The sequence below is a fragment of the Schistocerca americana genome, chromosome 1 (genome assembly GCF_021461395.2).
Source record: "Schistocerca americana isolate TAMUIC-IGC-003095 chromosome 1, iqSchAmer2.1, whole genome shotgun sequence".
NCBI classification, from domain to species: domain Eukaryota; kingdom Metazoa; phylum Arthropoda; class Insecta; order Orthoptera; family Acrididae; genus Schistocerca; species Schistocerca americana.
Window position 1 is genome coordinate 386,781,499 of NC_060119.1, and position 15,474 is coordinate 386,796,972.

At 37.8% G+C, this 15,474-nt stretch overlaps 1 protein-coding gene and 1 long non-coding RNA gene across 2 annotated transcripts in view; one reads left to right on the forward strand and one right to left on the reverse strand.

Annotated features, from left to right (window-relative positions):
• The first annotated feature begins 3,664 nt into the window (after positions 1 to 3,664).
• The window catches only part of LOC124601532 (phosphatidylglycerophosphatase and protein-tyrosine phosphatase 1), a 35,894-nt gene continuing 24,084 nt past the window's right edge, over positions 3,665 to 15,474 (forward strand). Inside the window, exons 1-3 of the mRNA XM_047136253.1 lie at positions 3,665 to 4,119; positions 4,205 to 4,285; positions 4,371 to 4,562. Of these exons, the coding sequence (XP_046992209.1) occupies positions 3,982 to 4,119; positions 4,205 to 4,285; positions 4,371 to 4,562 (411 nt within the window). The 5' untranslated portion in view covers positions 3,665 to 3,981. The remainder of the gene's footprint in view (positions 4,120 to 4,204; positions 4,286 to 4,370; positions 4,563 to 15,474) is intronic.
• Positions 15,033 to 15,474, reverse strand: part of LOC124601548 — a 52,725-nt gene continuing 52,283 nt past the window's right edge. The window contains exon 2 of the long non-coding RNA XR_006978578.1: positions 15,033 to 15,128. This is a non-coding gene — a long non-coding RNA (uncharacterized LOC124601548). The remainder of the gene's footprint in view (positions 15,129 to 15,474) is intronic.

A 15,474-nucleotide genomic window follows, 5' to 3' on the forward strand; every position in this document is an offset into this window, starting at 1 on the left:
CCAGCAATGTCTTTAATACCCACTTTATAAATTCACGTAACATGTGTGTGACCTCTGACACTGATGACTACAAAACTCCTTACCAGGTACAAAAATCAGTGTTTATGTATGAAACAGATACAACTGAAGTAGAGGGAATCATAAATAAAACGCAAAACAAATTCTCTATGGGACGGGATGAAATCTCCTCCATTATATTAAAACAATGCAAACATTCACTCATACTTGTTCTGGTCCACCTCTTCAATGAAAGTTTGAATAAAAGTGTGTTTCCATTTGAATTAAAATATACAATAGCCAAGCCATTGCACAAAAAACAGTTAGTATCGACATGGTCGAAAACTAACGACCCATCAGCTTAATTCCAATCCTAAGCAAAGTATTAGAAAGGATTATTACACTATGGTTAGAAAACTTTCTTGTCAAAGAAAAAGTGCTATGAGAAACCGAACATGGTTTTAGGAAAGGCTATTCAACATCATCTGCCATATGTGATGTAGTAGATATGATACTTATGAAATTAGATGAAAAAGAAAGGGTGGCACGTTTGTGCCTAAATTTATCACGTGCATTCGACACAGTATCTCATGAACTGCTACTTGAGAAACTGGAAACTTATGGTATCAGAGGAATAGCCAAAAGTCTCCTACAGTCATACGTACAAGTACAATTTGACACGTTCCATATCCTTGTGATTGACTCACTAACTGGATCTACGGAACAAGAAATAAATAAATAAAATAAATAAATAAACAGATATCAGGTCACACAAGTCACACAGAAAGTGGGCAACGTTATTACGAAGACCAGCTCCAGTCCAGCTATAGTAAAGTATGGTGTGTCCCAAGGGTCAGTCCTGGGTCCTTTATTGTTCATACTATATGTTAATGATCTGCCCACAGAACACAACAGCAAAATACTTAACTATGCGAATGACACAACCATTGTTAACTGGGGAACCAACAACAATGATTTGGCCCAAAATTGTTCTGGTGTCTTGTTTGGATTGAAGAATTACTTCCAAAACAATCACTTAAGCTTAAACACCAATAAAACAAATATAATGGAATTTCAAATACACCACAGACAAGATGAAATGCAATGGAGTGTTGTTTCTGATGATTGTTCAGAAATAAAATTGAAAGATAAAATTTCCTTCCTTGGTGTAATGTTACATCAGCGTCTCTCTTGGGAGCATCATATCGATTCCTTATGCCAAAAACTAAGAAAATCAACTTATGCAATGTGGACAATGTCACAATTTCTTAAATATTAGCAAATGAGTATAATCTACTATGCTTTAGTGTATCCATACCTCACATATGGAATTGAAGTATGGCGATGTGCTGCTGCCAAGCATGTAAATAGGGTATTCATCCTTCAAAAAAAGGCAGTTAGGATCATGTGTAAGCTTAGATATAATGAGTCCTGCAAAGCAGTTTTCAAAATTAAAAAACTACTAACACTCCCATCACAATATATTTATAAAACTGTTCAGTTGATGCTAAAATACAAGCAGTACAATCATCTAAATAGAGAAGTGCACATGTACAATACTAGGAGGGATAATGATTATCACCTGGAAAGAAATAATACAAAAAGGGCAGACAAGAGCCCCTATTACATGGGGATCAAATTTTATAACAAACTTCCAAAAAAATTAAAAAGCTTAAGTGGAAGCTGCTTTGAAATTGCTTTGAACGAGTTCCTCAGCAATAAGTGTTTTTATAGTATTAAGGAATTCCTCTCAGAGGAGTAGAATACTTTCATTTGTATACATAGTATTTACATGTACCAAAAAAAGCAACATAATTTTTTATCTGTAGGCCTATTGTATATAATTGTTTCCCACAATGTTATAAGGGGAAATGATCAATATGTAAACTAACCAAAACAAATCCTTGTATTTGTCCATGGAGAATAAATAAATAAATATCTGTTTCACTCAACTTTTCAGTGGTGTAAGTATCAAATTAGGGCAATCCCCATGGGTTTCCTTTGTAAAGCAACATTTGAAAATGGAGTTCAGCATTTCTGCTTTTCCTTTGCCACCCTTATTTTCATTTTCTATCTCATCTATGAGGGCTTGCACACTTAATTTGGTGCCACTAATGGGCTTTACATATGACCCAATTTTTTTGGGTTTTGTGAAACATCATTTATAATATTGTCCTATGGTAGTCATTGAAGACTTCATGCATTGCTCTGTTTATAGGAAAACACACTTTATTTGGCATTTCTCTTTGTAGTACCCTATACATTGTTTGGTAAAGGTTACTTATGGAAACAACTTGCATTTTTTAATATGGGACAGATATAAACATTAGGCTTCACTGCTGGTCAGTTTGTCAACACAACCCTTAAATCCGGCTTTCAGGTTTGTTGGCTAAATCAACTGACAACCAGACTGTTACCTTTCAACCTAACCCAGACCTCGAGCTGTGCTACAGATCAGTCCATCATCACAACCAACATTTCAGGGGTTTGGGTCAAGGGAGGGTGGACATCCAGAACCGCACTTTAACCCTTCGTTTTGTACCTATTATAGAGTAGTCTCCATTTCCTTTTATGTTTATTGACAGTGAATGTGTATCATCACGAGTCCCTCCTGTCATTAAATTTTCTACAAGGTATCTTATGTGTAGCGCATGGGTGACTGCTCCCGTAAATTTTGAACACAATTATTCTACATGCTCCTACCCCATGATAAATGTTTTGTTCCCTTTTGGGATATGACATGACTGCCTCCTTATCCATTTTAATGAAGATGCAAATCTTCCTACTCGTTTCAACTGCCCTTCATACTTCAATAATTATTGTTGCTACAACTGTTTCATTGTCACCAATACCAGTTTCAGGATGGGCATCCCAGTGAGGTCAGGTCTATTTGTTGCCATCAGGTCTAACATATTTCGATCATGAGTTGGTTTCTTAACAGCCTGTTCTAGTTTTCAGAGAAGGCACTGAGAAATGTTTGGTAAGCTGTCTTGTTATGCCCACAAGTTATAAAACAGTAATTATCCCAATTGACTGATGGATGATAAGTCTCCTCCAATGATGACAGTATGACTGGTAAACATATATAGTATTGAACTGATGTCTTCTCTAAAGTTTGCTGTTACATCTGGAGTATAGAGTATTACATAATAGCGCTTAATAACTTTACTCTTTCTGTGTATCTGTATTCAATACAGTCACATCTCTAACTGTGGGTTAAAGATACATTTAAAACTATATAATGCTACACCACGTACATTTCTGCTATTGACTTGTAGGTTGATTTGGGGAAGTGGGTCGAGCAGCTTAGTTCATGGGTCCCATCGGATTAGGGAAGGATGGGAAAGGAAATCACCGTGCCCTTTGAAAGGAACCATCCCGGCATTTACCTGAAGCGATTAAGGGAAATCACGGAAAACCTAAATCGGGATATCCTGATGCGTCCTCCCCAACGGGAGTCCAGTGTGCTGCGCCACTTCGCTCGGTAATTTCTTGTATTTGAAACTGTAGTTCCATTAATTGTTTTGATACCGTTAGCTTGTTGCTTTTATTAGTGTTGTAGTTTACAAATTAATCTTGATAATACACAACAGTCTTACGTTAGACTGTGATACATAATAATAAACACCGTTAAGTTTGACTGGATGTCATAGATAGTACTAGAGTAGATGGACAATTACAAACAACAGTGAAGTTATTTTGTTATCCATGGTTATTTGAAGTCTATAAGCAGTACAATCGGAACAACATTATTTACAGAAAAAGAAAGCAGCAACGATGCCAGCTGAAAGACATTGTTTTTAATAATTCTTTGCTGATTTGGCTCGCTCTCTCAGACAAGTACAAGTGCTTTCCATTCCATAGGAACGTACGCCTCTGAATAGCAACGGCTTGTGTGAAAGTGTGACATGTATACGATATGGGAAAGTGGCGCAAGGAAGATTGGGGAGAAAATAAACGTATGCGAAAGAGAAGCCGTTTACAATGTTCGCCAGATTATCGTTTTATCCTACACTTTTATACAATGTTGCCATGGAGAAATGTACGAAACGGAGATGGTATGACAGAATTGACGAAACTGTGATTTTAGGCGCACTGCCGTTTAAGTGGTTGACGACAAAGGTGGGCAGTCCATGTTGAGTTCATTTTATGACACTTACAAATAACTAAACGAACTGTTCAATCAATATTTTAACTTGTTTTGTAGTTGGTCGAAGAAGAAAACGTCAAAGGAGTAGTCTCAATGAATGAGGATTACGAACTAAGGATACTGTCAAATAATAAGAAGGTAAATCTGGAACGTAGATGTCGTCTACCAAAAGAAATTCGAATTTTCTAAACAATTTATTGAACAGTTCCGTCTTACGTTTCAGGACTGGGACAGGCTAGGAATAAGATTTCTTCAATTGTCAACTACTGACATATTTGAAGCACCATGCCAAGGAAAACTCTCACGAGGTGTGGAATTTATTGAGGAAGTGAAACAAAGTGGCGGCAGCGTTTACGTACACTGTAAAGCAGGACGTACCCGTAGTGCCACTCTTGTTGGTTGCTACCTTATGATGGTAAGTAAACTTAGTACATTTCGTACAATGTATGGTAGGTGTGTAATGCAGAAAACTTTCTTTGTAGTTGCTACAGTAGTATTGCAATAGCTTCCATAATACTCGTGCACTAACATTAGGGTACGCAAATGACAACAGAAAACAACCTTAAGATGAACCAAAGTAAATGGTAGATGTGGGGAAACTCATTAGGTACATGATCTGCCAGATAACCTCCTCCTTCTGTAATAGCACCACATGGCAAATTCTTCTGTTCAAAGGTTTCAATGCTTTGACCATTGCCAGTTATTTTTACAGCCCAAATAGCAAAAATCAACTTTTAGTGTCTCATATTTCCGAAACTAAGTCTTCATTTAATTTAACTATATTCCATTGCCCTAGTTTTACTTTTGTATGCTCATTTTATATCATGCTTTCAAGGCACTGTCCATTCCATTCATCTGATCTTCAGATCCTTTGCGATCTCTGACAGAGTCACAATGTCATTGCAAACTTCAGACTTTTTATTTCTGATTCCTGTATTTTAATTTATATTTTTCTTTTGTTTCCTTTACTGTTTGCAGACTGTACAGATTAAATAACATGAGTGAAAGGCTGCAGCTATGTCTCATACCCATCTCAACCACTTCTTGCATTTCATCCCTGTAGCCTCTTATAGCTGCTTTCTGGTTTCTGCACAACTTCTGCTTAACCTGTTACTCTCTGTATTCTTGCATTTCATCCCTGTAGCCTCTTACAGCTGCTTTCTGGTTTCTGCACAATTTCTGCATAACCTGTTACTCTCTGTATCCCCCCCCCCCTCCCCCCATACCTTCAGAAGTTCAAAGATTGTATTTCAGTTAACATTGTGGAAAGCTTACTTTGTCTACAAATGATGTAAATGTAGGTTTGCTTTATTTAACCTACCTACTGAGATAAGTCGTAGCATTACTATTTCCTCATTTTCTTACATTTCTCTGAAACCCAAATTGATCATTGCCAAGGTTGGCTTCCCATTCTTCTTTGAATAATTCATGTCAATATTTTCCAGTCATGACTTATCAAACTGATAGTTCAGTAATAGTCACATCTGTCTGTACCTCTTTTCTTTGGAATTGGAATTATTCCTTTCTTTTTGAAGCATGAGGATACCGTAAAATTGGGTGAATAGGATCAATTCTGACAGGAAAACATTAAAACAATAGACACTACACAGGATTGCAATAAAATATGGAAACCAGTGTGCCAATCAGCATTATTGCTCTTGAGGAACACATTCACGACATTTTGTGTTGCAATAGTGGCTACCCTGGCTTTTAGAGCACTGTAAACATGTGGGCAATGATTCCCATGATTATGTATATTCCGAAAATTTGGTATACAGTGGTGTGTGGTCGGGAGTTGTGTATTATCAAAATCAGTGCTTTTACCAAGAATTGTGTTTCGAATTCAGGTCCTCCTTTGTTTTTGGTGAGTATTAAATATATTTCTTGATTTCATTTTGTTTCACTCAAACGAACGCACTTTTTTTTTTTAAAAATTGGGTGAACAGGATCAGTATAAAATAACACTATTATCGAGCTTACATTTGGTTATGGGATACTACCTGCTTGTGTTTTGAATGTTTCGTTCTATTTAATTTCCAGACTGATTAAAATGCCCAGAAATTACATTCCTGATCCTCATGGGAAATCCTACACAAAGAGAAGCAAGGATGAATTAGCCCAAGCCATTGCTGCTGTTAAAGGAGGGAGCAGCATTAGGCAAGCTGCTAGAAATGTCAGCATTCCATACACAGTTCTCCACTGACATTTGAGGAATAAGGATGTTTGTCCCAAAGAGGGACAAACTGCACTCTCCGCAGATGAAGAGGTGTTGATTGTGGACAGGCTTGCTATTTGTGCCGAGTGGGGCTTGGTTGACTCTGCGATTGTTTGTCAAAGGATTCTTGGGCCGGAAAGGTAAATTAGTTTGAAAAATCAAAAATAATTTGCCTGGTCATGAATTCACTGTTAGGCTTTTGAAGAGGCACAAATAAAAGTTGAGTCGAAGACTTTGCCATAACATAAATAGAGCACATGCTTCTGTGTCGAGAGGTCGTACTACGGGAATATTTTGATAATTTAGAGAAGAAAATTAAAGATGTTCCCCCAAGTAGTATTGTGTATTTCGATGAAACAAACTTAGCAGATAATCCGGGCCGTGCAAAAGTGATTACGGAAAGAGGATCAAAATATCCTGAGAGAGACATGAATACCTCCAAAGCAGCAATGTCAATTATGCTTGCTGCTGCAGCAAATGGAAAACTGCTGCCTTTGTATGTTGTTTATCACTCAAAGCACTTGTGTGCTTCATGAATGGATGGTGCTCCCAAAGACACCAGATTTTATAGAAGTGATATTATAGGAAGCTAGAAGGCCCCAAAATTTTAATTGGCAACAACCTTTCCACTCATCTTTCAGTGGCTTCGGTCAAGGCTTGTGAAGAGAATGGTGTAAGAATGATTTTTCTTCCCAGAAACTCTACACATCTCACTCAGCCTCTTGACGTGGCAATTTTTGCCCATTGAAGACCAGCTGGCAAAGCATTCTCCAAAAATGAAAGTTGGGTTCCTGTCGTGAGGAGACCACCATTCCAAAAGATATGTTCCTCCAATTACTAAACCAGCTTGTAAGGGCTCTGGAAGTAAATGCCAAAAGAAACATCCAGACTGGTTTTGAGAAATGTGGGATACTGCCATTCAATCCCGAGAGAGTAATTACAGAGTTCCACAGGATGTTGATGGAGCCCTCATAGAATTGCTCCAAGAATTTCGGGGGAGCAATGAAAGGCCTGCAAGACAATGGCAAACCAGGGTTCCAGTGCAGGCTGGGAAAAGTGTGTCAGTACATGATTTTCCTGATGATAAAAGAGTGACGCCTCAGACAAAAGTGACGATGTTTCTGGAGAGTGCAATCAGTGGATCAGAAGTCTTTTCACCTTATGAACTTTATCCTGGTCACTTTGTCATTGTTAGATTTGACACAAAAAAAGGGACACAGGAGGTTCATAGGCACAATTGTCACTGTAACTGAGTCAGCCGTGACTGTTAAGTGCCTTTGAAAAAGGGTTTGGAAAAAGAACACTGTCTTTGCTTTCCTGGGTATAGACAATATATGTGAGGTGACCCCAATACAAGTGGAGAGAAAGATGAGTCACTAACATTCAAAGGAGTCAACCCATCTTTTTTGTGGATCCCATGTTTTTAGAATAAGTTGTAGCATTATTTTAAGTTTTCTACATAAAATGTATTTCTTTTTTTCAATAAAATAATTATAATCGTATGTATACTTCTTTTTTCTATTTCGCAATCGTCTTTTACTTTTTTAAAAAAATAAACAGGGGTCCTAATCATCAGTCTCGTATATCTTTCATGCCAGATGGAATAGTTTTGTCGTCACTGGTTCTCACAAGGATATCAGTAATCCTGAGGGAATGCTGTCTACTTCAGGTGCCTTGCTTTGGCATAGGTATTTCACTGCTCTGTCAAATTCTTATCACAGGATCATGCATCTCACTCAACTTCATCTACTTCCTCTTCCCTTTCTGTAATATCACCTTCGAGTTCATTCTCCTTGTATTGCCCTTCTGTATATTTCTTCCACTTTTTCGCATTCTTTTCTTTGCTTAGTACTGGTTTTTCCATCTGAGCTGGTGATATTCATGCAGATACTTCTCTTTTCCGCAAAAGTGTCTTTAGTTTCCTTATAGGTGGTATCCATTTTTCCCCTAGTTGTACATGCTTCTATAGACTTCATTTGTCTTCTAGCCATTTGTGCTGAGCCATTTTGCACTTTTTGTCAGTCTCATTTTTTAGACATTTTTATTCCCTTTCACCTGCTTCATTTTTAAATTTTATTATTTCATCAATTAAATTCAGTACTTTCTGTGATATCCAAGGATTTCTACAGGGCTTTTCTTTTTCTATTTCATCCTCTGTTGTTTTGGCAATTTCATCTTCCAAAGTTACCCATGCTCCTTCTATTGTATTTCTTTCGCCGTTTTCAGTCAGTCAGTACCTAATGCTCCATTTGAAAATCTCAACAACTTTTGGTTCTTTCAGCGTTATCACCTTAATTTCCTACCCCGTCCCCCTCTTATTATTATTATTATTATTATTATTATTTCTTTCTTGTCTCAGATGTTATGTCTGGTTAAAAATGGAAGGTGACGCGGACCTTGATCAAGTGTGACTTCCTTTTAACTGTATGGTATATGTTACATTGCATTTAAGAACTTTCGGGTAATTGAACAAGTGTCAATAATTACAGGTTTCTGTAGTTGTATGTATAAGTTTGGATGATGCTGTATTGCATTGATGTACTGGTGTATATTGTGTGGTATGACTCCTGTAGTTGATAATATAATTGGTATGATGTCAACTTTATCCTGATGCCACATGTCTTTGACTTCCTCAGCCAGTTGGATGTATTTTTCAATTTTTTTTCCTGTTTTCTGTTGTATATTTGTTGTATTGGGTATGGATATTTCGATTAGTTGTATTAATTTCTTCTTTTTATTGGTGAGTATGATGTCAGGTTTGTTATGTGGTGTTGTTTTATCTGTTATAATGGTTCTGTTCCAGTATAATTTGTATTCATCGTTCTCTAGTACATTTTGTGGTGCATACTTGTATGTGGGAACATGTTGTTTTATAAGTTTATGTTGTAAGGCAAGCTGTTGATGTATTATTTTTGCTACATTGTCATGTCTTCTGGGGTATTCTGTATTTGCTAGTATTGTACATCCGCTTGTGATGTGATCTACTGTTTCTATTTGTTGTTTGCAAAGTCTGCATTTATCTGTTGTGGTATTGGGATCTTTAATAATACGCTTCCTGTAACATCTGGTGTTTATTTTTTGATCCTGTATTGCAATCATGAATCCTTCCGTCTCACTGTATATATTGCCTTTTCTTAGCCATGTGTTGGATGTGTCTTGATCGATGTGTGGCTGTGTTAGATGATACGGGTGCTTGCCATGTAGTGTTTTCTTTTTCCAATTTACTTTCTTCGTATCTGTTGATGTTATGTGATCTAAAGGGTTGTAGAAGTGGTTATGAAATTGCAGTGGTGTAGCCGATGTATTTATATGAATGATAGCTTTGTGTATTTTTCTAGTTTCTGCTCGTTCTATAAAGAATTTTCTTAAATTGTCTACCTGTCCATAATGTAGGTTTTTTATGTCGATAAATCCCCTTCCTCCTTCCTTTCTGCTTAATGTGAATCTTTCAGTTGCTGAATGTATGTGATATATTCTATATTTGTGGCATTGTGATCGTGTAAGTGTATTGAGTGCTTCTAGGCCTGTGTTACTCCATTTCACTACTCCAAATGAGTAGGTCAATATTGGTATAGCATAAGTATTTATAGCTTTTGTCTTGTTTCTTGCTGTCAATTCTGTTTTCGGTATTTTTGTTAGTCTTTGTCTATATTTTTCTTTTAGTTCTCCTTTAATATTTGTATTATCTATTCCTATTTTTTGTCTGTATCCTAGATATTTATAGGCATCTGTTTTTTCCATCGCTTCTATGCAGTCGCTTTGGTTGTCCAATATGTAATCTTCTTGTTTAGTGTGTTTTCCCTTGACTATGCTATTTTTCTAACATTTGTCTGTTCAAAAAGCCATATTTATATCATTGCTGAATACTTCTGTTATCTTTAGTAATTGGTTGAGTTGTTGTTTTGTTGCTGCCAGTAGTTTTAGATCGTCCATGTATAGCAGATGTGTGATTTTGTGTGGGTATGTTCCAGTAATATTGTATCCATAAATCTTTATTGGCTGTGATGTGATATTATTTGAATTTGTTTGGATATTAAGTGTGGTTTTCCAATTTTCCATTACTATGTTTAGGAACTGTATCAATTTAGGATCTACTTTGTATATTTCCAATATTTGTAGTAACCATGAGTGGGGTACACTATCAAAAGCTTTTTGGTAATCAATGTATGCATAGTGTAGCGACCTTTGTTTAGTTTTAGCTTGATATGTCACCTCTGCATCTATTATCAGTTGCTCTTTACATCCTCGTGCTTCTTTGCAACAGCCTTTTTGTTCATTTATAATTTTGTTCTGTATTGTATGTGTCATTAACTTCTGTGTAATGACTGAAGTTAATATTTTGTATATTGTTGGTAGGCATGTTATGGGGCGATATTTTGCTGGGTTTGCTGTGTCTGCTTGATCTTTAGGTTTCAGATAAGTTATTCCATGTGTAAGTGTATCAGGGAATGTGTATGGGTCTGCAATGTAACTGTTAAATAATTTAGTTAGATGTGAATGTGTTGAGGTGAATTTCTTTAGCCAGAAATTTGCTATTTTGTCTTTTCCAGGGGCTTTCCAATTGTGAGTAGAATCAATTGCTTGGGTGACTTCATGTTGCAATTATTATTATTATTATTATTATTATTATTTTTTTTTTTTGTGCAAGGTTGGCATCTACCAGTTTCCCCATTCTTTTGTGAACAATTCGTGTCAATATTTTGCATTCATGAATTATTAAACTGATAGTTTGGTAATAGTCACCACTGTCAGTATCTGCTCTCATTGAATTATTCTTTCTTTTTGAAGTTTGGGGGTATTTCACCAGCCTCAGTGGTCTGAGTCCACATCTGCCCCTGGAAATGTATTACAGTTTAAAATCTTATTCCAGAATCTCTGTCTTACTGTTACAGAACCAATCTGAAACCTTACGGTGTCTCTAGGTCTCTTCCAGGTTAACAATCCTCTTTCATCATTCTTAAACCCAGCATTAGTAATGGTTAACTTATGCACTGTGCAAAATTCTATCAGGTGACTTCCTCCCTCATTTCTGTCTCGCAGTCCACATTCGCCTACTATTTTTTCTTCCCTTCCCTTTTCCTATTACCAAATTCCAGTCTCCCCATCGCAGTTAGTTTCCCTCTCCCTTGACTATTTGAATAATTTCTTTTGTCTCATCATACATTTCTTCAATCTCTTTATCATCTGCAGAGCTAGTTGGCTTATTAACTTTTACTATTGTGATGGGTGTTGGCTTCATGTTTATCTTGGCTGCTCCAGTGGGTTTACTGCAGTGTTCGTAGTAGCTTACCCACAGTCCTGTTTTCTTATTCATTAATAGACCTATTTGTTCATTATCCCTATGTGGTTTTGTATTTATAATCCTGCAATCACCTGACCAGAAATCATGTTCATCCTGCCCCCAAACTACACCATTTCCCACAATGACTAACTCCATCCTACCCATTTCCCTTTTTAAATTATCTAACCTCCCTACACTCATTCACTCCAAGCTCTGACCTATAGAATTCGTTTTTTCATAATGGTGACATTCTCCTGAGTAATCCTCACCTGTGTATCAAGATGAGGGACTATTTTACCTTTGAAATATTTTGCTCAAGAGGATACCATCATTTAACTATAGAGTAGAGCTGCATGCCCTCAGGAAAGGTACTCTCACATGGTACACAGCCGTATCGTAGGGACCTTCAGTGGTGCTGGGCCCTTTAGTGGTGCCAGGCGGGAAGCTTTGTGTATCTCGGTGACACTGAGATACTGTGTAGCTACTGGCAGGGTCACCCAAGCCAAACAAGGCTCCGTGGAGGGGCCTGACAAAGTGTGCCCTACACCTAAGGGAGGGGTGGACTGTTTTCCCAGCAATGGCTGGGTGCGGGTACAGCAACCCAGTGTGTCCAGAGCTGGAGCTGGCAGTGCTGCTAGACCTCTTTTACCATAAACTGTGGGCATACTTCAGAAACCATTGTTAGATGCAGCAGTGGAACATTGTGGATTCGGAGAACAAGGGCCCCTGGTTTCACCTCCTGGACCGTTAGGAAGATCTACACCTCAAAAAAAAAAAAAAAAAACTTAACCTCAAAGTGTGCTATGTACTAGTGCAGTAAAACAGTCTCTAGTGGGCAACCTCTGGGGCTCTGTCTGGGTTGACATTTGTTTTCCTAGTGGCTTGTGAAATTTCTATGCAGCATCCTAAATTTCAATCTCCTCCTGACAGAATGGGTGTACTGTAAAGTGGTACCCAACATTGAGAGCTCAGGTGGTCTGTCCTCCCGGGAAGAAGTCTTAGAATTATGGTAAGAGGGCAGTGCTTTGCCATAACACTTCCATTGTTATACAAGATAGCTGAGGGCACCTTTGACAAAGCGTTCGAGGGTTATTGCTGGGGGGGGGGGGTCCTTAAAGTGTTAAACAACTTTGTAATGGAACACCTCGCGTTGAAACTGCCATGTCGAATGAAGTACCTAATCATCTGGGATACTGAGTCTTAGGTGACTCTCCTGTGGTGGCTGAGTTACAGAATGCCCATAACTTCTAAAAAAAATCACGCAAAAAGTCATTCAAAATCCAAGAAAGTGGCAGCTAAACTGTCAGGTTGGTGAGCCCTCTCCCTTTCCGACAGTGATTTTACTTTAGAGGATATTGATATCCACATGGAGACACTACCTAATGTTCCCCTCGATCTCTTGGGTAAATCACGTCTGCCGAGGAAGGACAAGGTAGCCATCACTAATCAATAACTCCCAAAGGGACTTGTGTGTTGCAGCAGAACTTAACCCTCGAGCAGGCACATCTTTTTTCATAACACGAGCAGGCACGTCGCTCTCTTTGTATGTGTATAGAGAATGGCTGTCTTTATGTCACCAAGGTAAATATGTATGAGCAAAATCACAGTTTAATTAATTAACAGTAAAATGTTTTTGTTGTTGTGGTTGTTGTTGTTGTTGTTGTTGTTGTGGTCTTCAGTCCAGAGACTGATCTGATGCAGCTCTCCACGCTACTCCATCCTGTGCAAGCTTCTTCATCTCCGTGTAACTACTGCAACCTACATACTTCTGAATCTGCTTAGTGTATTCATCTGTTGATCTCCCTCTATGATTTTTAGCTCCAATGCTTCCCTCCAGTATTAAATTGGTGATCCCGTGGTGCCTCAGAATGTGTCCTACCAACCGATCCCTTCTTCTAGTCAAGTTGTGCCACAAATGCCTCTTCTCCCTAATTCTGTTCAGTACCTGCTCATCAGTTATGTGATCTACCCACCTAATCGTACCACTTACATAGTATAAGTTAAAACACTGTTTAATTAATTAAACAATAATGAAATAAACTTTCATTATATTACTCTGTTGCCACAGGCAGATGTGACACCACAGTAACAACCCACTCAAAGCATTAAACAGCGCAGTTGCTTCAGATCCTAGTCAACTGGATATTTGATTGTTAATTATCGTGTAGACAATGGCCTCGTTATAGGATTGTGCTGCTGGCTTGTTATCTGGGTTATTTTTGTGCGTGAATTGTAAATTTTTTCTTGCCTATCTCGCTGTTTATTTTATGTTACTGCAACTCACTTGGGTGTATGACAACACAATTTAGAATTGTCAGCTGAAGCAATAATGAAAGTGTCATCTGAAGCAATAATGAAGGAACAGGTATGGGCTTGCATTTTATACATATGCGTGCCCACTCAAATGTTAACTGGCTACTGGTCAAATTTGGAAGAATTACAACTTGTGGCCCATGACAGACTGTTATGCATCTGCTTACAAGAAACTCATTTTAAAGTCACCGATACCTTACCCTAAGCGGCTACCATCCCGGCAGAAAGGACAATGTTACTGGAGACATGGCTAATGTTGGTGTGGCTGTTTTCATCAATGTCAGATGCCACTCCCCTTTAGTCCCTTTTACCACGGTTGTACAAGCAGTTACAGTGCAAGTTCTCTCGCCAGTTAAAATCACAATGTGTTCATATCTCCCTCCTCGTGATCCACTGGATGCAGATGCGCTGGCAGAACTTTCCCAGACACCCCCTCACCCTTTCCTTGTTGTGGGTGACTTCAGGGAATATTTGTCTTTTGTACTCTGGTCAGGTGGTACACTTTTCTGTAGCTGGAGGATCTTCAGCCATTGACCCTTGTGGATTCTGAATAGTGATGTGGAAATGGATTAAAAATTGCTTGAATAATTGGAAAAATTGATTGGAAAAAATAGTTGAAGATTTTGAAGGTAATTCATGAATCTATGCACAATCTTGGGTGAACTTTAACTGATACCAATATCAGCAGACTTTGAATATCATTACATTCAAGATCAATAAACATAGTTTATATTACATACTGTTGCTTTCAGTAGTGTGTGGTACCAAGTAGTCACCGCAACCATTAAAACTGTCGATCTGTCTATAAGTTCTGAAAAACACGAAACGCAATACTTTTAGTACAAGTAAGCCAAGTTCAATAGGTGCATATTAAGTCTTGAGTCATTACTTTCACATGAATTCCATTGTGTTCAGTCTTGAGTGCGACAGTGTCGGTGCAGGAATGCTCCTCCAGATAGGGTGTTAATTATTCTAGTGTGCACTGATGCTCTTGATGTTTTATCTCAGCGGCGAGTGAAGTGACGAACAGATAGGAGTTGAACTTATAACCGTGTGAATAAATATTCCTTTTCTAATAACTTTTTATAATACTTTTAATGAACAGTTAAAATACACATTTTTAACAGTGCTGGTATGACAGGTCCAAGCATACGTCCATAAGCTACCACTTCCTGAAACAAAAGGGTAAAGATACATGAATTAATAAATTGAAGAGCATATTTCTTACTTTGTTTCATACAGATATTTAGCGATGTATCAAAACAATATCCTGGCCACAAAAAACTCGTTAATTTACTTTTGGTGGTGTGTTTGGTTTATAGCTCTTTCAGTTTACATATAGCTTATATATGAGAAAAGAAAAGAAAGAAAAATAATAGGATTCAATACAATTTGGCTGCTGACTCAGGTTGTGGTTGACCAGAGACCATGTAGATGGATGTTTCAAGAGGCAAATTGGTTGCAATGCAGTCGGCAGGCCGTCTTTGAATGTCATTCAGCAGTCAGGTGCGCAGCTTT